Here is a 22,353-nt window from a genome sequence, read left to right as displayed (position 1 = left end):
GCCGCTGCTATAGGAAAACGAGCCGAGCCGGAGCCGCCTCCCCCTGTCTGTGGACTTTGTCCCTGAAGCCTCTGCTTTCTGCCGCCGGCACTACGGCCTCCACCGGGCCTACCCAGCGCCCAGCCCTTGGCCTGGCCTGCCCGGGGCACCAGATGGCAGGGTAGTGGCTGAAGGGGGACGGGAGACCGTCCAGCACCTTCACTGGGCTGCTCTGAGTGACCATGAGCTTGCAGGAGGGGGGCAGGGGTGCTCCAGGTGGGGGGCTAACCTGCGTCCTCCAGGATCTGCCCCCAGTCCCTGCTGACCCCATGCCCACCACCAGCCCCAGCACCACCGTCCCTGCTCTGGGCCCCGTAACACACAGGACAGCCCTCCGAGCCCTGCCCACATTATTCTCTGTAATTGTCCTTTCTTGGGGCCACCTGAGTTTGCTGGTCCCCCCAGCAGCAGGTGACCCCCTGCCCCCCCCCCCACCTGGGCCTGCTCCCACTGCCTTGCAAGTGTGAGGGGGCAGGGGGCCCTGGTGCCGGGACCAGTCACCCGACTGCATGTCTCGGGCCAGGCAGCCGCTGGAAGGCAGCGGACAAGATGAGCCCCTGAGAATTAGGGCCTGGGAGGGGGTGGGGTCATCAAGGTCATCCTAGGCCCGGGGTAGAGTGGGGTGCTCGGGCCGACGGGAGCCCCCGGGGCCCCCTGCGCCAGCACCGGCGTACGGCCCACGCGGCGTCCCCAGGGCCCTGAGACTTCCACACTGCTTGTGCTACGTCTGACTGCTGCAGGGTCACATCTGGAGCCCATCCCTGCCCCGCGGATTATGGGGAGGACGGTCACGTCTCACGGGGAAGCATGTCACAGGCCCGGCGGGGACTCCACGGGAAGTGCCGCAGAGCAGTTCAGGGGACAGACATGGGCCGGGTTGCCGGAGGCCTGCCTGGGGAGCCTGGGAAGGCCGCCTACCTCCCCGGGGCCTCAGTGTCCCCATCTGTAAAGTGGGAATAACTGCAGCACCACACACAGCCTCCTGGGGGACAGTTGATGGCTGAATACGGGAGTACTTAGTACAGCACTGGCTTCCAGGGAGGATTCAGGAAAAGTCGTTGCCACCACTGTCTCCCTGTCACCACATCACCCCCTCTGCCACCACCACCATCCACTGTCGCCTCCCGTCCCCTCTGTCACCACCAGTGTCTCATCACCACCACCGTCCCCGCTGGCTGGAACTCGGGTGCTGGTCAGGGCTGCGCCGGAGCAGCAAATCCGGGCGGGTCGGCCCGCCTGCTGTTTAGCCCGGCCCCGGTGCCTCCTGCAGAGCTGCCCTCACCCCGCTCTCCCCACGACCTGTGCCCTCCTACGTCCTTGGCGGAGGGGCAGGGGCATCCCCTGTGAGCAGGGAGGTGAGGCCCTCAGTGACTGCCCTGAGTCCCCGCTGGGCCCGGATCCGAGAGGTCCTGCAGGTGCGGGGACCACAGCAAGGACACTTTTAGGGCCGGCAATTTTTTCCTAAAATCATTACATTCATTGCAAAACCCTTGATCTGTGAGCCTCTTTTTCCGACCGAGCTGGCTGTTTCCTGCTTACGACGAGCGTGTTCTCCACGAAAAGGAAAATGAACACAGGGTGTCCCAACTGCTGTGGGATCGCCGGGAAATAACCGGTGGCCGGCCAGGCCCTCATTTGCTCCCCTCCAAAGGCCTCCTGGGTCCTCGGCACCTGCCCAGGCCCTCATTCTACAGGGCTGCCGCTGGCCCTGGGGGTTGCAGAGATTTCTCCAGAAGAGGGCCGCCCCCCCCGCCCCCCACCCCGGCAATGCTGATTCAAACCGCTTGGCCAGCGGCGGCCTGGGCAGCGGCCGCCCTCTCGCATAGGGTGGGAGGTTGGCAGTGTCCCCGCGGGGCTGCGCACGAGCGAGGCCCGGGGTAGCCTCCGCTGCCCGGAGCCCGCCTGGCCCTGCTCAAGACCCCGGCCTGAGAAGCAGCCGGAGGGCAGGAGGCGCACAAAAGCCAGGTCACCCAGAGTGGGCGGCTGGCCCACCGTGGGGGTGGCGGGCAGAGGGAAGAAGAGCTGGGCCGCTGCCCCGGGGGCCCGCCGGTGGGACTGTGCCCACGGAGGGAGCAGAGCGGGGTCACCCCTGGGGGTGGCTCAGCCCCCCGAAGCCACTGGCACCCGGACTCACGTTTAAACACGTGGCTGAGTGGCGCAGCAGTGTAGCGCCTGCCTTTGGCCCAGGGCGCGATCCTGGAGACCCGGGATCGAATCCCACATCGGGCTCCTGGTGCATGGAGCCTGCTTCTTCCTCTGCCTGTGTCTCTGCCTCTCTCTCTCTCACTGTGTGCCTATCATAAATAAAAAAAAAAATAAAATAAAATAAACACGTGGCTGGACGTTCCCGAGGCGCAGCAGGAGGCCCGGGAGGAGGAGGAGGGCGAGCGGAGTCGTGCCAGGTGCCTCCCGGGGGGGTCCCGACGGCCGCGCCCCTGCCGGGTCCTGCGGCAGAGCCGCATCCCCTCACCGATGACCGATGACCGATGACCGCCACACACGGGCCGCGAGAAGCCCAGAGAAACTAAACTCGCCTGAGACCCCAGGCGGCCTCCTGGGTTTTTGTTCCCCGGACACCTCGTTAACCTCCTCAGACACCTTCTGTTTGTGGTTCTGAGCAAACCTCACACCAGAAAGTGCGGCTGCTATTTGCTAAAACGTCGCATCTCACAGTTGAACTTGTCCTAAGTGACCCAACCTGGCGGTTATCGGGGCAACAACCCCTCGGCGCTCCCGGAGGATGTTTTCACAGAGGCCTAGGGGGGCCGTCTCACCTCCCGCTCTCGGCCCCCAGGCCCCCAGGCCCCCAAGCCCCCGGACCCGCACCCACGACAGGCACCCCCTCACCCGCACCCAGAGGGCAGGCGGCGGTATCGCAGGCAGAGGCCTGTGCTGCTCCCCAGGCCGAGTCCAGGGAAGGGCATTCCCGGGCACACACCACACCTCGCTGTGGAGGCCGGGGAGGCCCTCGGGCGAGGGGTCAGGTCTCTCCCATAGCGCCCACCCCATGCCTCAGGCGCACACGGTCCGTCAGCTGCCCCGTGTAGCAACACAGGGACGGGGGAGCAAGGAGATGGAGGCCCCCACTGGGAGCACAGGGCCAGGGGGGCCAGGGACGGGAGTCACTGGGAGCACGGGGATGGGGGTGCATGGGGATGGGGGACCACTGGGAGCACGGAGGTGGGGGAGCACAGGGATGGAGGCCCCCACTGGGAACATGGGGATGGGGGGCACGGTGATGAGGGGCCCACTGGAATCATGGTGATGGGGGTGCACAGGGACAGGATTCCAGTGGGAGCACGGTGATGGGGGAGCACGAGGGCCCACTGGGAGCACGAGCATGGGGGAACAAGGAGATGGAGGCCCCACTGGGAGCACAGGGATGGGGGAGCACGGAGATGAGGTGCAGCAGCTGTCCACCTGCAGGGTCCGACCTGCTCCGTCCCCCCCAGGTGGACATGGAAGCTTATGCTTTGGTGCTGGGAGGTGGGGATGTTTTCCCCCTGAGCTCTGATTCCCAGGAGCCTCTGGCTCCCTGAGGACACAGTCACCTCTGCCCACAGTTCCTGGGGCCTGAGCCCTGGCCACCCCACCACACTGTGGGTCACTTCTGGGCGTCTCCTGGGCTAGCTGGCGGCCAGTGGAGGATCCACGTGGCAGGAGCTCCCGGCTGACGGGCACCTCTGGCTCAGGTCCCCCAGGAATCCAGGGGCGTGAGGTGTGAGCCAGGGCTTCCCCAGCAGGACGCAGGTGCTTGGTCCAGGTGGTGGACAGACATCCCAGACGCTAGCCTGTGGGGTGGCCCTGCCCGGGCCCTGGCGTCCCTGGGTGTGTGCAGCAGGAGGGCCCAGGGCCGGGTCACCAACAACCCGTGGCGCCACCTGCAGGAAACCCTGGGTCATGGCACCAGGGCACGCAGGGTCGGGGGCTGGGCAGGGGAGCAGGTCCTGGGTGGGGACACCTGGCCACGGCCCCCCATCCCACCTCCTAGCACAGTCACTGCCCCCAGAGATCCCTGGCCCTCCCACCTCCTCCCCAGGGCGGGGAGCATTAAAGGGAGGACCTGGTGGTGCTCACTCAGGAACTAAGGGAGGAGGAGATGCGACCCAGCAGCACGGGGCCAGGAGGGCAGCGCAGGGGCCAGGAGGGCGCCCCCACCCAGGCACTCGGCATCTACCCGGAAGCAGCCACGAGGCCAGCGGGAGCAGGGCCAGGCCAGGATGGGCCCAGGTCCGCCCTGTGTGCGCAGCTCACAGGAAGTGAGGGAACCCCGGGTCACGGGCCCCCCCTGGGATGGGGCCCAGTCTGGTCCCTGCTCAGCGGGGAGTCTGCCTCTCCCTCCCCTCCCCCTGCACACACACGCGCTCTCTCTCTCAGATAAATAAAATCTTTTTTTAAAAAGAGAAATGAAGGAAGTACATCGTGGTAGAGGAGTGTCACTTCAACAGCCTGCTCTTGGGAGAAGCCCCGAGGAAAGCCAGCGCTGGCAAGCGGAGGAGGGGAAGCAGGGGGGGTCCCCAGGCTCCCGCCATCCAGGCCAGACCACCCGCCTTCTGGAATCAAGCAGGCGCCAGGCTGTGGAGGCATTTGTCGGGGGTGGGGTGGCCCTGGCTCAGAGGTCAGGGCAGCAGCACTGGGACAGCACACCAGCTTCTGGGGGGTCACTGGACCCCCGGTGGGCCTGGTCTAGCTCTGGCCCCCGCTCCTCGGAGGCCAAGGAGCTGCCAAATCCAATCAAGGGCATTTTCAAGGTGAAGGCCGTGAATTTATTTAACTCGCAGTCAGCGGGTCCTGCAGAGTGAGGCGGGCAGGGTGTGACCGGCCTGTGGGGGGGAGGCGTGCAGGCTGCAGGGCTGAGGCCGGGACTGGCAGTGCAGGGTGGGGGTGAGGGCTCAGCCAGCGCCCCGGGGCAGCGCCCCTCCCTGGTGGGCAAAGACCCGGGCAGCAGAGGTAGGGGAGACACTCAGACACGCGGCCAGCCGAGCGGCACACACGGGGCACGGGGGGCGTCCACGGTACTCTCTCCTTTAATCCAGCTTAAACCCGGTCCAGCCTCTGCGAGGCCGCACAGATGAGGCTGGGAAGGTGGGCCCAGGGGTGGCATCGGCACCCGCCCCCTGGGACACGTGGGGAGGGGGCACCTGGGCGGCACACGAGCTGCTAGACCCACTTCTCGGCCCCGAGGATCTTCGCTGGGCACAAGCAGCGCACGCTCCGAGCATCTGTCCGCTGTCTCAGACTCTTAGTGTTTCACGTTAAACAATATGTCCCAAGGCCGCGACGCAGGTGGGTGCCGTGGCGGGCGTCCAGCGAGAGCTGTGAACTGCTGGCTTCTAGTCCAGGTGGGCCCCAGCCTCAGCTTCCTCACTTGCTCCTGGAGTTTTCTGGCCTTTGGGGAGAACGGGAGGGGGTCAAAGTCAGCCAGACCGCTGGATGGTGCCCAGGGAGCAGCACCCGTCCCTCTGGCCTACTCACGGCAGGGCCGCCGGGCAGGGGCCCAGCTGACTGTGCCCCGCGTCCCCAGAGGACTGCGGCCTCTCTAGGTGGGCCCGGGCTGCTCTGCTTGGGAGTCCCCACCCTGGCCCCACCGTGACCTCCGCCTACAGCCACGTAGACGCCAGGTGATGGAGGGATGAAGGCTCCTCGCTCACACGGCGTCGTCGGCAGCAGCCTGCCCACGATCCCACCCGAGACTCACACCTGGCCCGGGAGGGCTGGGCTGCACCTGCATCCTCACCCCCAGACCTAGTAACAGGACCCAGGGTCCCTGAGAGCGGTGCAGGGGCCCCGCGGCCCTCACAGGGACAGTGCGGCCGGCGGGCACTTGTGCCTGCAGTGCTGGGGCCGCCCACCCCCCAGAGGGGACTCGTCCTTGGTGCTCCCCCGTGTTCCTCAGTTGTATGTCCCTGGGGGTGACCTGGCGCCCCCCAGCCCAGGCACCAGGGTCCCTCCTACAGATCCATCACAGCTGTGGGCTCCAGGAACGGCCCTGTGACCCGGTGCAGACCACGGCCAACCCTGGGCCGACGCGGAGGCGGGGGCGCCAAGGCCGCACCCCCCAGATGCACATGTGACCACTCACTCCCCGAAATGGCAGCAATACCACCCGCGGCCCACCAGCACCTGCCGGCGGCCATCGAGTCGGCCAGACAGGGAACCCACTCAGGACATCACACGGAAAGCAGGTTCGCAGCGCCGTCCCGGGGGCGGGCTGCTCCCGGCAGATGTACCTGCTGCTCCGACAAGTGGCCACCGTGACATCTTTTTCCAGTAGGAATGGTGTTCCGCCTGGCGGCTCCGGGGCACCCTTCTGGGTCAGCTTCCTCTTTTCTAGGACGTACTCCTCTGTCCCGCTCCGCTCCCTTGTTTGGGAGGAAAGACTTGTGCCGTCGCTTCCTCGGAGTCCCTGCCTGCGCCTCCGTCCTCCGCTGGCCCCGGGCCTGGTAATCCCGGCCATCGTGGCCATTGGGCCCGGACCTCCTCCCACGCTGGGCGCCTGCCCCCAGTGAGGAGCCTGTGCCCCCATCCTGTTCTCCAGGCCCTTCCTGTGTGCCCTACTCCTGCCCAGGGATCTCGGGTTTCAGTTTCAAATTAGACATTAGAGAGCCAGGCGGCTTTACTCCTGAGGAGCCGTCTTCATCCCCCGCCTGCTGGGACATTTGTCACAATCCGTGAACTGACACGGACCCGTCATCACCCAGGGTCGGCAGTCCTCACATCAGGGCTCGCTCTTGTGTTGTGCGTTCTAGTGCTTTAGACAAACGTGCAGTGACAGGCGCCCATCACTGAGCCGTCGCACGCCCCCCCCCCCCAGCGCCGGCAGCCACTCATCCCTGGACGTCTGCACAGTTTTGCTTTTTCCAAAATATTATCCAGCTGTCACCTTCTCTGACTGGCTCTCACTTAGCAGATGCACCTGCGGTTCCCCCAGGTCTTTTCTTTCTTTCTTTCTTTCTTTCTTTCTTTCTTTCTTTCTTTCTTTCTTTCTTTCTTTCTTTTTCTTTCTTTCTTTCTTTCTTTTCTTTCTTTCTTTCTCTTTCTCTTTCTTTCGTTTTTCTTTCTTTCTCTTTCTTTCTTTCTTTCTTTCTTTCTTTCTTTTTTAAGATTTTATTTATTTATTCATTCATGAGAGACAGAGAGAGAGAGGCAGAGACACAGGCAGAGGGAGAAGCAGGCTCCACGCGGGGAGCTCGATGAGGGACTTGATCCCCAAACTGGGACCACACCCTGGGCTGAAGGCAGGTGCTCAACCACTGAGCCACCAGGGATCCCTCTTTTTTTTTTTTTTTAAGATTTTATTTATTCATGAGAGACAGAGAGAGAGAGGCAGAGACCCAGGCAGAGGAAGAAGCAGGCTCCCTGCAGGGAGCCCGACACGGGACTCGATCCCAGGACCCCGGGGTCACGCTCTGGGCTGAAGGCAGACACTCAGCCCCTGAGCCCCCCAGGCGTCCCTCCCCCAGGTCTTTTCAGGGCACGGCAGCTCATTCCTTTTCGGTACCAATCCACATCCCATAGGATCCACACAGGTGGCTTACCCACTCACCTACCGAGGGCTATCCCGGTTTCCGTGAGTTTGGTAACTGAGTGAGGCTGCCATGAACATCCGTGAGCAGTATTTGCGTGGACATGTGTTCAAGTCCTTCAGGTAAGTGCCGACGAGCACAACTGCTGAATCTCAAGGTAAGATGATCTCAATTTTCGGGTAAATCACCGAACGGTCTCCCAAAGGGCCCGCACCCTTCTGCATCCCCACCAGCAACGAATGAGAGTTCTGCTGCCCCGCGTCCCGGCCAGCGTCTGCGATGAGGATGACAGCCATTCTCATACACGGGTGGCGGGACCCCTGTTCTGGTTTGCAATTCCCCAATGACATAGAGTATCGAGCACCTTCTCCTATACTCAGCATCTACATGTCTGGGGACCTGTCTGTTCAGATCCGTGGCTCACTTTTTAACTGGGTTGTTTTCTTTCTATATTTTGGATAACAGTCCTTTATCAGATGTGTCTTCTGCAAATATTTTCTCCTCGTCTCTGGCTTGTCTTAATCTTTCGACAGCACCTTCCACAGAGAAAATTTTAAGATTTTAATGAAGTTATCAATTTTTTTCTGTTGCACCTCTGATGTTCTATGTAAACACTCCCTGCCAACCCCAGGTCATCTAAACTTTCTATTTTCTAGAAGTTTTACAGTTTCACATTTAGGTCTGCGATGCATTTTGAGTTGACTTTTGTGGAGGCCTGAGGTCTGGCTCTATATTCATTATTTTGCAAGTGGACGTCCAGCTGCTCCAGCACCACCTGCCGAAGAGAGCGTCTTGCTCCTCTGTCCAACATCCATCGACTGTATTTACGTGGGCCTGCTGCTCTGATCCATGGACGTTGGTCTACTTTGTCACCAACATCACACCGTCTGGATGCCACAGCTCCACAGAGTCTAGGTCGGGCAGTGCCAGACGTTCAACCTTGTTCTTCCTCCTCAGTATTTGTGGGCGACTCTGGGCCTGTGCCTCCTCCCCGTCTAAACATTGACATCAGGTTGTCCACACCCGCAGAACAACTTGCTGGGATTGGGATGGGGATCGTGCTGACTCTCTAGACCAAGCTGGAAAGGACGAACGTCTTGACGATAGGAGTCTTCCTATCCATGAACATGGGATTCCTCTCCATGCATTTAGGTCTTGTTTGATTTCGCTCGTCACAGCTTGGTTTTTCTCTTATAAATCTTGTATGTATTGTGTTAGATTTGTACCTGGCACCATTTTTTCTTTTTGGTGCTAATGTAAATGATGTTCTTCATTTCAAATCTCACTTGTTTGCTGATGGTAGAGTAAGAAGTGGGCTTTAATAGATTAACCTTGGATCCCAGAAACTTACCATAATCACTTATTAGTTCCAGGAGCTTTTTGGTCAGTTCTTTGGGATTTTCTATATAGACAATTACATCATCTGAAAACAGACAGTTTTAGCTCTTCCTTCCTAATCTGTATATCTTATCCCTTTCTTATCCTGTTGGGAAAAAGCTGGGACTTCCAGAATGATGCTGGAGAGAAATGTTCAGAAGGGACATCCCTGCCTCGTTCCTTCAGGGCAAATGTAGATTCATGGTAGTTTCACTACCATGAAGTTTGATGTTCAATGTAGTTTTTTTTTTTTACATGTTCTTTATCAAGTTGAGGAAGTTCTATTCCTAGTTTGCTAAAAGCTGTTATCACAAATAGGTGCCGGATTTTGTCAGATGAAATGCTTTCTGTATCCACTAATATGATCTGTTAGTTTTCTTCCTTAGCCATGATGTGACGGTGCATTACATAAACTGATCTTCAAGTGTTGAATCAGCCTTGCACACCTGGGACAAATTCCACTTGATCCTGGTGTATAATTCTTTTTGTACGTTATTAGGTTGGATTTGCACATATTTTCTTGAGGATTTTTGCATCATTGTTCAGGACAGATGCTGGTTTGTAATTCTCCTCTCATGTGACACTTTTGTTCTGGTATTAGGGTAATGCTGGCTTCACAGAACAAACTCTGTTATCTTCCCTCTGCCTGTGTTTTCTAGAAGAGATTATGAAGAGTGGGTATAATTTCTTCCTTAACTGTTTGATAGAATTCACCAGTGAACCCACTGGAAAATTATTATTGATTCAATTTCTTTAACAGATATCAGCGCATTCAGATTGTCTATTTCTTCTTCTTCTAAGCTTTTATTTATTCATGAGAGACACACAGAGAGAGGCAGAGACACAGGCAGAAGGAGAAGCAGGCTCCATGCAGGGAGCCCGACACGGGACTCGATCCCGGGACCCCGGGGTCACACCCTGGGCCAAAGGCAGACGCTCAACCACTGAGCCACCCGTCGATTCCTTCTTGTGTGAGCTTTGGCAGTTGGCGTCTTGCGGGGAACTGGTCTGCTTCGTGTAGATTATCAATTTGTAAGCACAGGGTTGTTCATAACACCAAATCGACTTTTCAAAACTCCACAATCTGCAGCTTGAGACACAAATGTTTAGAAGCCCTAGAGGTAGGGTTTAGGGTGTTTAAGGAGGAGGTTACGACTATAAACAACAGATTTGAAGAGAATAAAGCTCACCTACGGCAGGTACCGTTCTCTGGGCTGTGAAGGAAAAAGTTCTGAGAAGAGGGAAGAGTCTGACGGGGTGGGGTCCCCACGACAGGCCCAGGCCCTCCCTCAGCCTGCACTCCCCCTCCCCTGTCCCACCCCGGGGTCCCAGAGAGGTGACAACGGAGCTGTCTGGTGGGCTGTGGGGACGGCCCTGAGGGCAGCGCCGGGGCTGAGGCACCACATCGGGGGTCGCAGGCCTGAACGGTGGGGGTCTGGGGAGAATAGGCACATTGTCCTGCACCTGTGAGCAGCGAGGGCACAGACTGCACGAGCTCCGTCGCCCGGGAGGACCCGGCTGGGTGGGGAGCTGCCTGCCTGTCCACGGCATCGCTCTCATGACCCCGACCACTCCTACACGTGCGGCAGGGGCCTCAGGGCCTGCGGATGGACATGCGCTGCCAGCAGCTGAGCGTGAGGAGGCCAGCCTCCCTGCCTCCCTGCCTCGCCAACCGCAGGCCCTCTCACAGCCCCGCCAGGCTCTGCTGGGCAGGAAGCATCGGCGAGGACCCCACAGACACGTCCCCTCCATCTCCACTGACCAAGCAGTGGCTGCTGCTGGCATCCCATCGGGGGCACAATGCATCTGTGGGCTCGTGCACCACAAAAACTCTTTCTTGCCCCCAACTGATGGCGATCCTGGGCACGGCCCTCACCATGAGGCACAGTAAGCGCTCCCCGTGATTTTGAACGTGTGCTGCAGAAAGGCATGGCAAGTCCCCTTGGATTTTTACCAGAACCGTTTATTTTTACACACAGCTGACAAATACTTACAATCTCTAAATCCTGCGTAGCCTGTCTGACTTCCTCGAGTGGATCCAGCCCCTGGAACTTTTTTCTGTGTTCGTGCAGTTTCTGAATGTGCTGTGTTGCGGTTTCTTCTAGATGCTCCTCTCGGAAGGCACTGAGGACACGAACGGTGAAGGAAAAAGTTTTACATGTCGGGTCGCGTCTCAGCAACTCTTACTCCAACAGGGGAGAAAATTGTCCCTTTTCCCCGAGTCACACTGCAGTCCTGGGGCTCAGGGGTTGTCACGACGTGGTGACCGATGTGGTGACGTCACGGTGGTGGTGAGGCCACCTGCCCCCCTCCGGGCAGCAACTCAGGCCCCGGCGTTCAGAAGCTGCGAGAACACACACTATATTTTCAACTGCAGACCCAGGTAGGAAATGCCTCATTCAGGACAACGCACGGAGAGCTACACGCAGGGGAGGTGTTTGTGTTCACAGGAGATGCACACGTGTAGTGAGTCCTTAAGCAGGACGTGTTAAACTAGGACTGCAGACGTACTTGCTCTGCCAACATCAGGGCTCTGTATGGTCTTTGCTCTTAAATGCAAGGGTGCTCAGCACGGCACAGCCTTCTGTGCCCCGCTGTGCAGGGTGGCCGTGGAGTCCGGGCTGTGTCTGCCCTGGAACATGACGGGCTCCCGCCGGCCTCCCTGGAGACCTCAGCCCCCCGCCCCCGCCCCGAGCAGCGGGCTCTGTGTTGGCCTCCTTCACTTTTCAGCATAATGGCTGAAGGCAGGGTCCTGCCCACACAGACCCCGAGGGTCAGCAGCTCTGACCCTGCTTCCGGGTGGAGCCCTGCCCACGGGGCGGTCTGGCCGGCGCTCAGGAGCTGAGGGGACACGGGCATGCTGTTGCACGTGGCTGGGGGCTGATCCGGTGCGCGGACCTGCAGGACGGCCCCAAGTGTTCTGGGCACGAATGAGGAATGACTCCCCAGAACAGAACACCCCTTGGCCGCCCACATGTCACGCCGTGATGGCCTTCCTCTGGGCCTCTCCAACCCTGGAGAGGGGGCACACAGCGGTGGGCAGTGCCAGGACGTGCGGGCCAGGCTGGTCCTCCCGGGAGCCCGAGTCTCCTGCCCACACCTGCAGCCTGCATCCACTCGGGCTTCCGGCGCCCAAAGTGGGGCTGGTGCAGGTCAGAAGGGAGCAGCTGGAAGGCAGGAGGGACACAGGGACGGTGCCGGAGCCCAAGGGCCTCCCAGCAGGGTCCCAGCATGCCTGGGGGTGTGCAGGGCGCGGAGCAGCAGGATCACCGCGCCCAGTGTCTTGTGAAGTGAAAGAGTCAAGAAGTGAGTGCTTCCTTGGCAAATGTGCACACGCACGCACACACACACACACACACACACACACACGCACGCACACATGTAGACTCAGTTCAGGTGGGTCATCAGGCAGACAGCGGCCGCGCAGCAGCTGGGGACGGATGAGGGGCTCAGCAGGCATTCCCGGGGCGCAGCCATAGGTCAGCGCCGGGGCTGAGGCAGCTGCAGGAGTGCCAGGCCCCCTGCAGCCCTCCCCCCTGCACCCGGAGCCTGCCGTGGGGGCGGGGGGTGGAGCACGGGGCCGTGGGCACACCTGCAGAGGACAGCGCGCTCAGCCCCAGCAGGGCGGAAGCAGACCCCAGGCACCAACCTCACGTCTTTGCTTGCGTGCGAGGACCTCTCTTTGCTTGGCCTCATTTTTCCAGATGGGTTCACTGGCGTAGTCTCATTATCAATCAAATCCGTGGCGAAGGGAGCCTTGGAGGTCACCTGGGAGAAAACGCGACATTTTCAGGAACCCAAGGGAACGCTGCCATCCACACAAGCCAAGCACCGGGGGAACTGGACTCGTGCTTCCCCCGTGAGGAGATCCCCTGACGGCTGGACACGGGCCGGGGGAGGGCACGGCGCAGGGCCCGGAGGCGCGGGGCGCAGGGACGCCGGGTGGCCCCGAAGGTGACCCCCGCCCAAAGTTGTCTGCACAGACACAGAAAACACGCTCGATGGCCCAGGTCTCTCCCGAGGACGCAACTCTATTTCCCACCGCCGAGGTCCAAGCTAACTGGCAAGCGCAGCTGGAAAGCCGGTACCATCAGCTCGCGGCTCTTAGATCAACGACGTCACAAACGCACCCCAATAAATGCTGAAAACCCAAGAGAAGTACTTCAGGGTTGGCTTTTTCTGAGGAAGCTCACCGATTCCAAGTGAGAGCCCGCCACGCCGGGAGCCGCGGGCGGACAGGAGGCACACCCGTGTCCGGCCCTCCCGCCCCCGGGTGGGGAGCCCCGCCACCGCCGTCCAGCCGGCCCTGGGCTCCGAAACACTTGCTGGACCTTCCCCAGCGGCCCTGAGTTCAGGTGGGGAGCGGGCACCGCGGAGGTGGAGGAAGAGGGGATAAAGGGCGATGTGGCCTGGAAGCTCCCGGTAAGGACTCACAGGCCATTCAACTCATTTTTGAAAACAAATTCCTTAAAACTTGGACATCGCAGCGTCACACGACGCCCGTGTGAACAGCACGATAAATGCTAGAACGCGCGTGATTTCTGAGGGCCGGTGCGGGGGGCGCTAGGATTTCTGGTCACCTGGACCTGCGCCCCCACTTCAGGGCGGCAGCCCTCACCCCCGCCTGGAGCCTTCCTTTCCCTCCTCCCTCCCGGGGCCACACCAGGAACTTTTCAAATATGTCTCTTTAGGTGCGGCCCTGCCCCGGTGGGAGATCGCAAACATTCCCCTGGCTCCCGGGGACGAAGCTGGGGAAACACTGATCTCTCCTTACCCAGGGGCCTCTAGACCTGTGTGTGCATGTACGTGCACACTGTGTACACACCTGTGTGCCTGCACCTGTGCCGGTGTGCACCTGTGTGGGTGGACCAGTACCTACCTATGTGCACCTGTGCCCCCACCTGTGGGCGTGCACCCAGTGCTATGTGCGTGCATCTATGTGTTTGTGCTTCTGTGCACGTGGCTGTGTGCCTGCCCGTGAGGAGGCACGCCCCTTGGGGTGTGAGAAAGCCGGGTAGAGGGGAGGTGCAGGGGTGCGGAGGGCAGGGTGAGCTCCTCGGGGAGGGGAGGGTGAGGCGGGCGCTGCTCCTCTCCCCCAGGGCTCCAGCCGCTGTGTCGCTGGGATTACCGCGGTGCTTACCTGCACTGGGGGCGAGGTCTCATGCGCCACCTCACCCCTAAGTGGATTACGGGGCCGGACCGGGGCTGTCTGGCCACCACCTGCCTGACCCTTAGAACATGCTTAACCGCTGGGGCGGGGAGGGGCTCTCGGAGCCGAGGGCGGGCGCTGGCCCACTTTCACAAAATGAGGACTCCCCTAGACGTCACTCCAGCAGCAAGAGACGAACAGATGTAAATCCAGTAGGTGCTTTTTACAGTCAGACGTGCAACCTAATGTGTGTTTGACACAGACGTGTATCATTTGGAAAGAAGCACCCACCACATCTTACCGTCCGTACAAAACGCAGAGGACGACGACGTGGCAGATACCAGCCTCTGCAGAGAGCGAGGACCCCTGGGGGGTTGAGGAGCTGGCGCGTCTGACGGGGGGTGGGGGGCTGGCGCGTCCCCCCTCCTTCGCGGGAGGGCTGGGGAAAGAGCCTGCAGCCGTTTCCCGGAGGACCCGGGGCACATGTTGGTCTCCGCGGGTGCCTGCGACAGTTGCCAGGATCAAAACTCGGGTCACCAAAGCTCAAAGGAATCGCAGCTTTGACTTAATGAGCTACTTCCCCAGGCTGCAGCAGCGCCGTCCCCACAGCCCGTCTGGCTGCGCGCGGCCCCGCGGGGCACCTGGCTCACCGCGTCACCCGGCAGCTCCGAGAAGGCCGAGCCTCTGTCCTGCCAGCTGCCATCGGGGTTCCCCTTCCGGGCGCTGCCCGCCTACCCCGGGCCCACTTTTCCGTCACTTTCCTTAATTTTAAAAAGTCTGTGGTCGTTCTTCACAGATAGTAACCTTCTGTCACAAACACACGTCACAAATATTTTCCTCTGTCTTTTGACTCCACGGTATTTTAGGTCATCTAGAAATTTCAGTTTTATTTTTTTATTTTTATTTTTTAAGATTTTATTTATTTATTCATGAGAGGCAGAGAGAGAGGCAGAGACACAGGCAGAGGGAGAAGCAGGCTCCGTGCAGGGAACCTGATGTGGGACTCGATCTCGGGTCTCCAGGATCACGCCCTGGGCCAAAGGCAGGCACCAAACCACTGAGCCATTCAGGATCCCCGAAATTTCAGTTTTATGAAGTTAAAATTTTCTATTTTTAGTTCCAGAGCTTCTGTATTTCCTATTTATGACTCTTTGTGTCATAAACTTGTGTTAAACAAATGCTCCTAAGTGTCCCCGCTATAAAACACAACGGTGATTACGTACAGCATCTCCACGCAGTTCACCAATCACACAGGACGGGATAACCTTCCTGCAGACTCACAGAAGTCGTGTCTCCAACCGGAATTGACCACGTACACAGAGAAGTTAGCTCCAGGGCTGCCCCACATGGTCCCAGGAGCCCAGAGGGGGTGGGGACCTGCGTGTCCCGCATGGACGGACAGACGGAGGAGCATGCCAGCTCCGGCCACACAGAGTGTCTCTCAGCTGGGAGAAGAGGTGCGGCCGCACCCCAAGGGCACGAGGCCAAGGGAGAGAAGCCAGATATGAAAGGACGCGCACTGCATGATGCCACCCACACGAGGTCCCTGCGGGGTCGCCTTCCCAGAGATAGGGGCACGGGGGTGGTGACAGAGCCTGAGTCTGGGGTGGGGGTGGGGGTGGGAGAGGCCTGGGGGTGGGGGTGGGGGGCCGCACCGCAGGGAATGTGCTGGGTGACGTGGGGCCGGGTGCTGACAGTGGGGACGAGAGCCGTCCCACAAGCTCACGGACAGGAAGGACGCCGCGCAGCAGCCAACGGCCTCCACGACTACGACAGCGCCTCAGTCCAAGCCTGAGAACGGGCGGAGCACAGCGGCCTGCCGGGAGCCTGCCACCACCACCCACGGGGCGAGGGGTCTCTGGGCCGGTGTGCGTAGTGCAGGGAGAGGCTGGGAGGGGGTCCTGGCAGCCGGCAGAGGGGAGGTGCACCCTGGACCTCGTGTGGACAGGGCGGGGGCTCTGCTGAGCGGTTTGTGTGCTGGGGTCTTGGACAGAGGAACAGGGTCCAGCCTGACTCGGGCACCCTCCCTGGCAGCCCTGAGCCCACCGAGGGCCCCTTGCTGAGTCCGTCCCAATCAGCACCCAGCGCAGGCCGCAGGGGAATCGCACAGACGGACAGCAGGCATCACCTGGCACAGACGGCCGTGAGTCCCATATGTCCAGCCCGAGGAGCCAGAGGCTGGTTGTGCAGGGGCCTGTGGGAGACACCACATTCCTGACCAGCAGGGGGTTGGGAGTGACGAGCCTGTGCAAGCCTAGGGGCAAGGGAACCCTCCAGAGCTGCTGCACCTGCTCTGAGGACTCACGGAAGAGCAGGAGCCCAGCAGGCAAGAGCAGAGGGCTGCCTGTGCAAAGGCCCTGTGGCAGAGAAGAGGCTCTAGGTGGGATGACAAGGAGGCCGGGGGGGCACTGGAGGGCAGTCGGGGTGACGGGAGCTGCAGACAGGGAGGCCGGCACCCGTGAGCCGAGCAGCGTGAGCGTGAGGACACGGTCAGAGGGCTGCTAGTGACTGGGCCCTGGAGAGCCCATGAGGCCTGGCTGCCAGGGACAGAGCCAGCCCTGGGGACACCTCACCCAGTAAGGACAGGAACAGCTTCTCACTGGGCCTGACAGCGAGGTGGTCGGGGCTCTGGGGAGAGGGCTGGGGGGGGCACGGAGCACATGTCCCTCCAGGAGCTGGACGGCACCGGGGGACAGCTCGGAGGGTGACGCTGCCCGGCCTCGACCCCGGGCTGAGATGGCTGCAGGGGAGCTGGTGCAGGGAGGCGGCCCGGGGCCCCCCGAGGAGGCAGCTGGCGGAGGCCCATCCGCAGCGGAGCTGGGAAGCTCGGGCAGGGCTGGGGCGGGACGGCGGGCACATGTAGAGTGGCAGGCCCGGGGCGGGTGGGGAGCAGCGAGGCCTGGGCGGGCGTGTGCACCCTGGAGCTGGCTGTGGACTGGCTGTCCCGTGGTCACGCTGAGTGCCCGCCCTCGAGGGACGCACAGTATCTGCCGGGAAGTAATGGGGCACGGGGGTTTGCTCTCACCGTGGAGGGGGCGTGGGCGGACGGTCTGTGGGACCGAGGCCTGGGCCTGTGGCAGGCGTCCCCATGGGCGGCAGCTCTCCAGCCGGCGGCTGACAGCGTAACTCCGGGCAGGGCCGCGCGGGCTGGCGCAGGGCCCCGGGGGGGGCTCCATCCCGGATGACCACCCCCGTTCGGACGCCAGCACAGGCCGGGCTGTGCCCTACCCCGCTGGCTGACCGGCCACCAACCAGGGCTCCTACTACCCCGCGGGGTCAGCGGCTCGCTCCAGTGGCTCGCGGAACTCAGACACACCTGCTCCCGCCCCACCCGTTAGGGGCCGTCACTCAGGGCCAGCGGCGGGAAGGCCGCGCAGGTGCGGCGGGGGCTGCACACCCTGGCGGGCACCAGCCACACGGCGAGGCTACCTGGGGCCCCACCCGGAGTCGCCCGTCCACAGAAACCGTGTGCTCCGCGGGCTGGTACGGACAAGACACACCCACCGCCCCCGGCCCGCGGGCTCCACAGCTCCGTGGGGACAGACGTGTCTGTGGTGAGGCCCGGGCGTCCTCTCACGGGCCAGCGGAGCCTCGGGCGCTGCCTCGACTGCGGGAACCTGTAACTTCTTGGCCTCGGTCGGTGTCCTGCCAACTGGATCCTGCGGCTGCAGGGGTCACCCGGGCCTGGGATCCGATCCAGCACAGCCACCCCCACCCCCTGGCATCGAAGCTGTTTCCCAGCTCTTGCTACAATGAGCAGAAGGCATCCGAAGGCCGTCCACCTGCGCGAGTCTTGCTCCCGAAGTGACGACCCGTGGGTTTTGAACGTTTATGTATGTCAGGCTGGGGCGGTGACGGAGGGGACAGGGCCAGCGCCATGAAGACGCGGAGCACAGAGCACGGGGCCTACGACACGCGCAGGCACACGTGCGGGGCAGGGGCAGGGGCAGCCTGCACCGAGCCAGGGCATGAGGTGCAGGCGGGAACGCGCCCCCAGAGTCGCCCTAAGTGCAAAGGCCCCCAAGCAGCTTGCAGACGACCGGGGTGTGTGGGTCGGAACGTGCTCGAGAAGCAACATTTCCCCCATCTCCTGACAGAGGTCTCCTCAGTGAGGAGCGCAGGTGACGGGCCGAGGGAGCAGGTCTCGCGTGTGAGGCCCCAGTCCTGGCCCCGCTTGGTGCTCCGAGGACCAGCACCCAGGCTGCCGCAGTGTGGGTGATTCCCACGACCCCCAGGCAGACAAAAACGCTCCACTGTCTTTTTTTAGGTGAGAAACCGTTGCTTTGTTTAAAGGGACAAAGGCATCGTGGACACTGTGAGGGGGCAGGAGGACTGGGCCCAGGGATCCTGATGGGGAGGCGCGGCGGGCCCATGCGCGGCAGCCCCGGGGCCTCCCGGGTGTGGGCAGCGGGCAGAGGTGCGCAGGAAGGCCCCCGCACGACCGTGTCCCCCATAAACGGAGCAGCGTTAAGGCGAAGCCGCTGTGCAAACAGGGACCCAGGTACGGACCCCACAACCCAGGTACGCCTACGGCGACGAAGCACATCCTGCCCGTGCTGTGCTGCCCCGGACGTGCGACCTCGGCCCGATGGAAAACCGCGGGACGACACAACTCATCAGCACGGGGCGGGGGGGGGGGGCACGCAGGGCTGGGATGGAGGCTGACCTAAGGGCCTGTGCACCCGGCCACCCTCCCACGGGCGACGGTCTGTGCGGGAGCAGCAGCTGGCGGGGGGGGGGGGGGGCGACGTGTATGATGCCACCGTGACCTCCTGTGGGGGCCAAGAGCACAGCCCCAGGACTGTGCCCCCACGACCTGGGAGCTGGCGGGTGGGCACATCGGGGACCAGGGCACAGCCCGCTGCCCAGGCCCCCAGGCTGAGACTGTCCGTGGCAGGGAGGCCCAGAGAGACACCATGGGGCGCCTCAGCCTCCCCACAGCTGCCCCCCGACCCGACTCCTTGCACGGGAAGGACACAGGCTGGTCAGAGGGCTGGCGGGCGGCGGCAGCCTGGCCACAGGGAGGCTGCTGGCTGACCCCCTTGGGCTTGGTGGGCTGGACGGGACCCCTCCTACCCCTGCCCTCGTACCCGACTCCGCCACGGAGGCAGGGGCTTGCTGGGTGCGTCCTCCGCCATCCTCCTGGTCCGGGCGCGCTCCCTCCACTCGCGCAGCGCTCGCTCATCTCTGGGGAGGACACGGGGGGGGGGGGTGAGAGGCACAGCAGGGGGGCCGGCTGAGCTCCAAGCCCCTCCCCCCACCCCATCCCACCCCACCCCACCCCGGCCCCGAGGGAGGTGCTGCTCTGCCCCCATCCCGAGGCTTCGCACGAGGGGACAAGCAGGACCCCCAGCCCCTGCCGGTGGGGACACCAGGACGCTGCCCCGGAGAAGACGGCCGGGCTCTGGCCCCAGCTCAGGCGTCAAGGCCCTCACAGGCGCCCGGGACGTGAGGGCACCATCGACAGGTCAGTGTCCTGCTGGATGCCCCAGTTCCACTTCTGAGACTGAGCCTCTCCCGTCCCCATCCCCTCGGTGGGGAGCACCATGCTGCTGGCACGACCTGCCCCTGCTTTGGGACCTCCCTACCCCCCTGCCCCTGTGCTGTGACCTCCCTGCCGCCCTGTGCTGACCTCCCCACACACACACCTGCACTGTGACCTCCCCGCCCCCCGTGCACGGTGACCTCCCTGCAACGTTGCCCACTGGACTCACTGCCCACAGCGCAGGAGGGCTGCAGTAGCACACACTTGCACAATTTCTGAGCTGAAGGTGAAAACCATCCCGACTGGGCTGTGGCTGCAGCTCTGGGGGTGGGATGGGGTCCCACAAGTCCTCGCCAGCCCCGGGCTTCACCCACCTCACACCCTGGAGCTTGGAGGGGCTCCTCCCAGCACCGCCCAAGGCTGCTTCCTGTGCCCTCCCCAGGGGCCCCTACCCCTCAGCTGAGCCAGGCTCTCTGTTCTCCAACCAACGCTCCAAATCTAGGGACTTTATACGACTGCACCTGTCACCGTGGCCCCGGACACAGGGGCTCCATCTGCGCATCCACTACCTCTTGGTGAAACGGGAGGGAAGGACCCACTCCGTGAGGAGCTGCCTGTGCAGAGAACCAGGTGGCACGACGGGGTCCACAGGCTGTGTGAGAGCCCAAGCCACAGGCAGGACTCGACACTGTCACCAAGGAGGCCTGCGAACATCACCTCAGGCCCACGGCGGAGAAACCGCGAGCATCCATCGGCCCTCGGTACCCAAGGGCTTCCTTCCACGCAGGTGCGCAGCACCCCGAGCTCCACCGGAGCCCGACCTTGCCGTGTACGGGAAGCACACTTCCACCTGCTACGTCCCCCAGCGGCCAGAGCTACCCGCGGGCCAGCTCCCTGTGAGCGTCCCGATGGCGGCCTGGGCCGGGGTAGGGGTGCACAGTGAGCGGGACTCACACTCATGCAGTGCAGACGCTTACTCCAGAGTCCAGAAGGGCAGAGGCTGGGGCGGCTGCTGTCACGAAATGCCACCAAGAAAGGGGTAGACGTGAGGGAGGAGGGGACCCACGGGCAGCCAGGAAAGGAAGCGGCGCGGTGGGAGGCGAGGGCGGGCGCCCCCAGCCGTCAGGGTCAAGCCAGGACATGTGCTCCTGGGGGCTCTACTGCTCGCTCAGCTTGGGGTGCGCCCGCAGGTGCGCCCGGATGTGCAGACCCGCCCTGCAAAGCCGCTTGTGCTGGGCGCACACCTGGACCCGGCGGTGAAGCAGCAGGAGGACCTCTCTGCCCTGCAGCCTGGAATCCAGCTGAGGGACTCTGGGGGCACTTGGGGGACGGCCTGAGCTCAGGCCGGGTGGCTGCCCAGCACCTGTGGCCAGTGACCCGCACAGCCCTGCTGTGACGGCCGGGACTCCAGGGGCGGCCCAGGCCACACCCCCAGGTGTCAGCCACACGCAGAGGCACCCCCGCCATCAGGATGACAGCCCGTCGTGAGCCCCGGCAGTTCTGAGGGCCTGACCTCTCCCTCCTTTCACAGAAGGGATCGGACCCCAGGAGATGGCCCGAGTAGAGCGGGGACGGTGCAGGCGTACCACTGCCACGCTGTGCTTGGAGCAGGCTGTCCCCACCTGGGCCTCACATGGGATCGTCTCAGGACCGAGGAGGGTTTATTCACAAGGGGAACAGCACACGGCCCCAGGGACAGAGCAGGAGCCCTGGGCTGGAACAGGGGCTGCAGCCGCCCCAAGTCCCGGGAGGAGGGCCCCGGGTGGACTCACAGAGGGGATTGGGGGGTGATAAAGGGCCTGCCCTCCGTCTCCCTGCCGGCAAACCCAGCCAGAAGGTGAGGGGCCCTGGGGTGCCGGGGCTGCGGTCCACGCTGGATGGCCTCCTGGGGCCCGGGGCTCGGCAGAGACAGGTGGGCAGGCAGCTGCAGGACAGGCCCCAGCCAGGCTCCTGTGGGGTCAGCAGCGCAGCCAACCAGGCGGGCCAGGAGCCCACTGCGCACACGCCGGGAGCACGTAACTTTCCTTAGAAAGGACTTGTGAGCCAGGTGATTGGGAGGGGAAGAGGCGGTGGAGAAGAACAAGGAGTCAGAGGAAAGTCAAGAAAGAAGGCACGTGGAGTGGAGCGGACCCGGAACAACGAATGACGGCCGAGGCCCGCGCCCACACGGCCTGAGAAGAGGCCGGACCAAGAGCAGCTGGTGAGCTTCCAAATGAAGCAAAACAGCCCCTTCCCCAGAAATGTCACAGCAGCAGGCCCGGCCCTCCGAGGCCCGGCAGGGGAGCGCTCACCTCCTCCGCTGCTCCGTCATGGCCTGCTTCTCCCCGCGCTCCTGGAGGGCCCCGGCCCTGCTCTCGGGGGGCCTCCTGGGGGGAAGCGCTGCTCGCTGCGATGGTGCCAGGGCAGGCAGGATGCTCCGGAGGGAGGGCATCTTCCTTCTACCATCACGGCCCCTGCGATGGACACTCCCCCTCGGATAGCACTCCCTAGAACACAAACACGCAGCTCGTACAAGCGGAGCCAACGGGGCAGATGGTGGACACCCACGGAAGCCCGAGACCTGTGCGTTCCCAGCGCCCCACACCCGGGGCTCCTGCCTGTGGAGGCTATGGGCGGCCCTGAGTCTGAAACACTGATGGGACTGCAGTGCCAGGGACAGGCTGGCCCTAACTCACCGGGGCAAGCACCCAGCCTGGATCTTGAGACACGGGGAGGGAGGAGGGGGGACGGAAGATGGGGAGGGAGAGGGCTCTGCACGGCCGGCGTGGGACAGGCCT

The 22,353-nt window shown here is 62.6% G+C and overlaps 1 protein-coding gene across 7 annotated transcripts in view; it reads right to left on the bottom strand.

Annotated features, from left to right (window-relative positions):
- Window positions 1-4,696: 4,696 nt before the first annotated feature.
- The window catches only part of LRRC27 (leucine rich repeat containing 27), a 36,776-nt gene continuing 19,119 nt past the window's right edge, over window positions 4,697-22,353 (bottom strand). For 3 of the 7 annotated variants that reach the window (XM_055346298.1, XM_055346302.1, XM_055346303.1), the window contains 5 exons: window positions 21,868-22,062; window positions 19,182-19,278; window positions 12,592-12,710; window positions 10,937-11,066; window positions 4,700-5,428 (listed from right to left, as the gene is read on the bottom strand). In XM_055346298.1, coding sequence (XP_055202273.1) covers window positions 5,282-5,428; window positions 10,937-11,066; window positions 12,592-12,710; window positions 19,182-19,278; window positions 21,868-22,062 — 688 coding nt within the window. In that variant the 3' untranslated portion in view covers window positions 4,700-5,281. Of the gene's footprint in view, window positions 5,429-10,936; window positions 11,067-11,105; window positions 11,287-12,591; window positions 12,711-19,181; window positions 19,279-21,867; window positions 22,063-22,353 lie in introns of those variants that run through there. The other 4 variants (XM_055346301.1, XM_055346297.1, XM_055346299.1 and 1 more) reach the window with 4 other exon arrangements.

The sequence above is a fragment of the Nyctereutes procyonoides genome, unplaced genomic scaffold (assembly GCF_905146905.1).
Source record: "Nyctereutes procyonoides isolate TBG_1078 unplaced genomic scaffold, NYPRO_anot_genome, whole genome shotgun sequence".
Taxonomy (NCBI): Eukaryota; Metazoa; Chordata; class Mammalia; order Carnivora; family Canidae; genus Nyctereutes; species Nyctereutes procyonoides.
The sequence above is the reverse complement of the archived record's forward strand: the minus strand, read 5'-3'. Positions and strand labels throughout refer to the sequence as shown.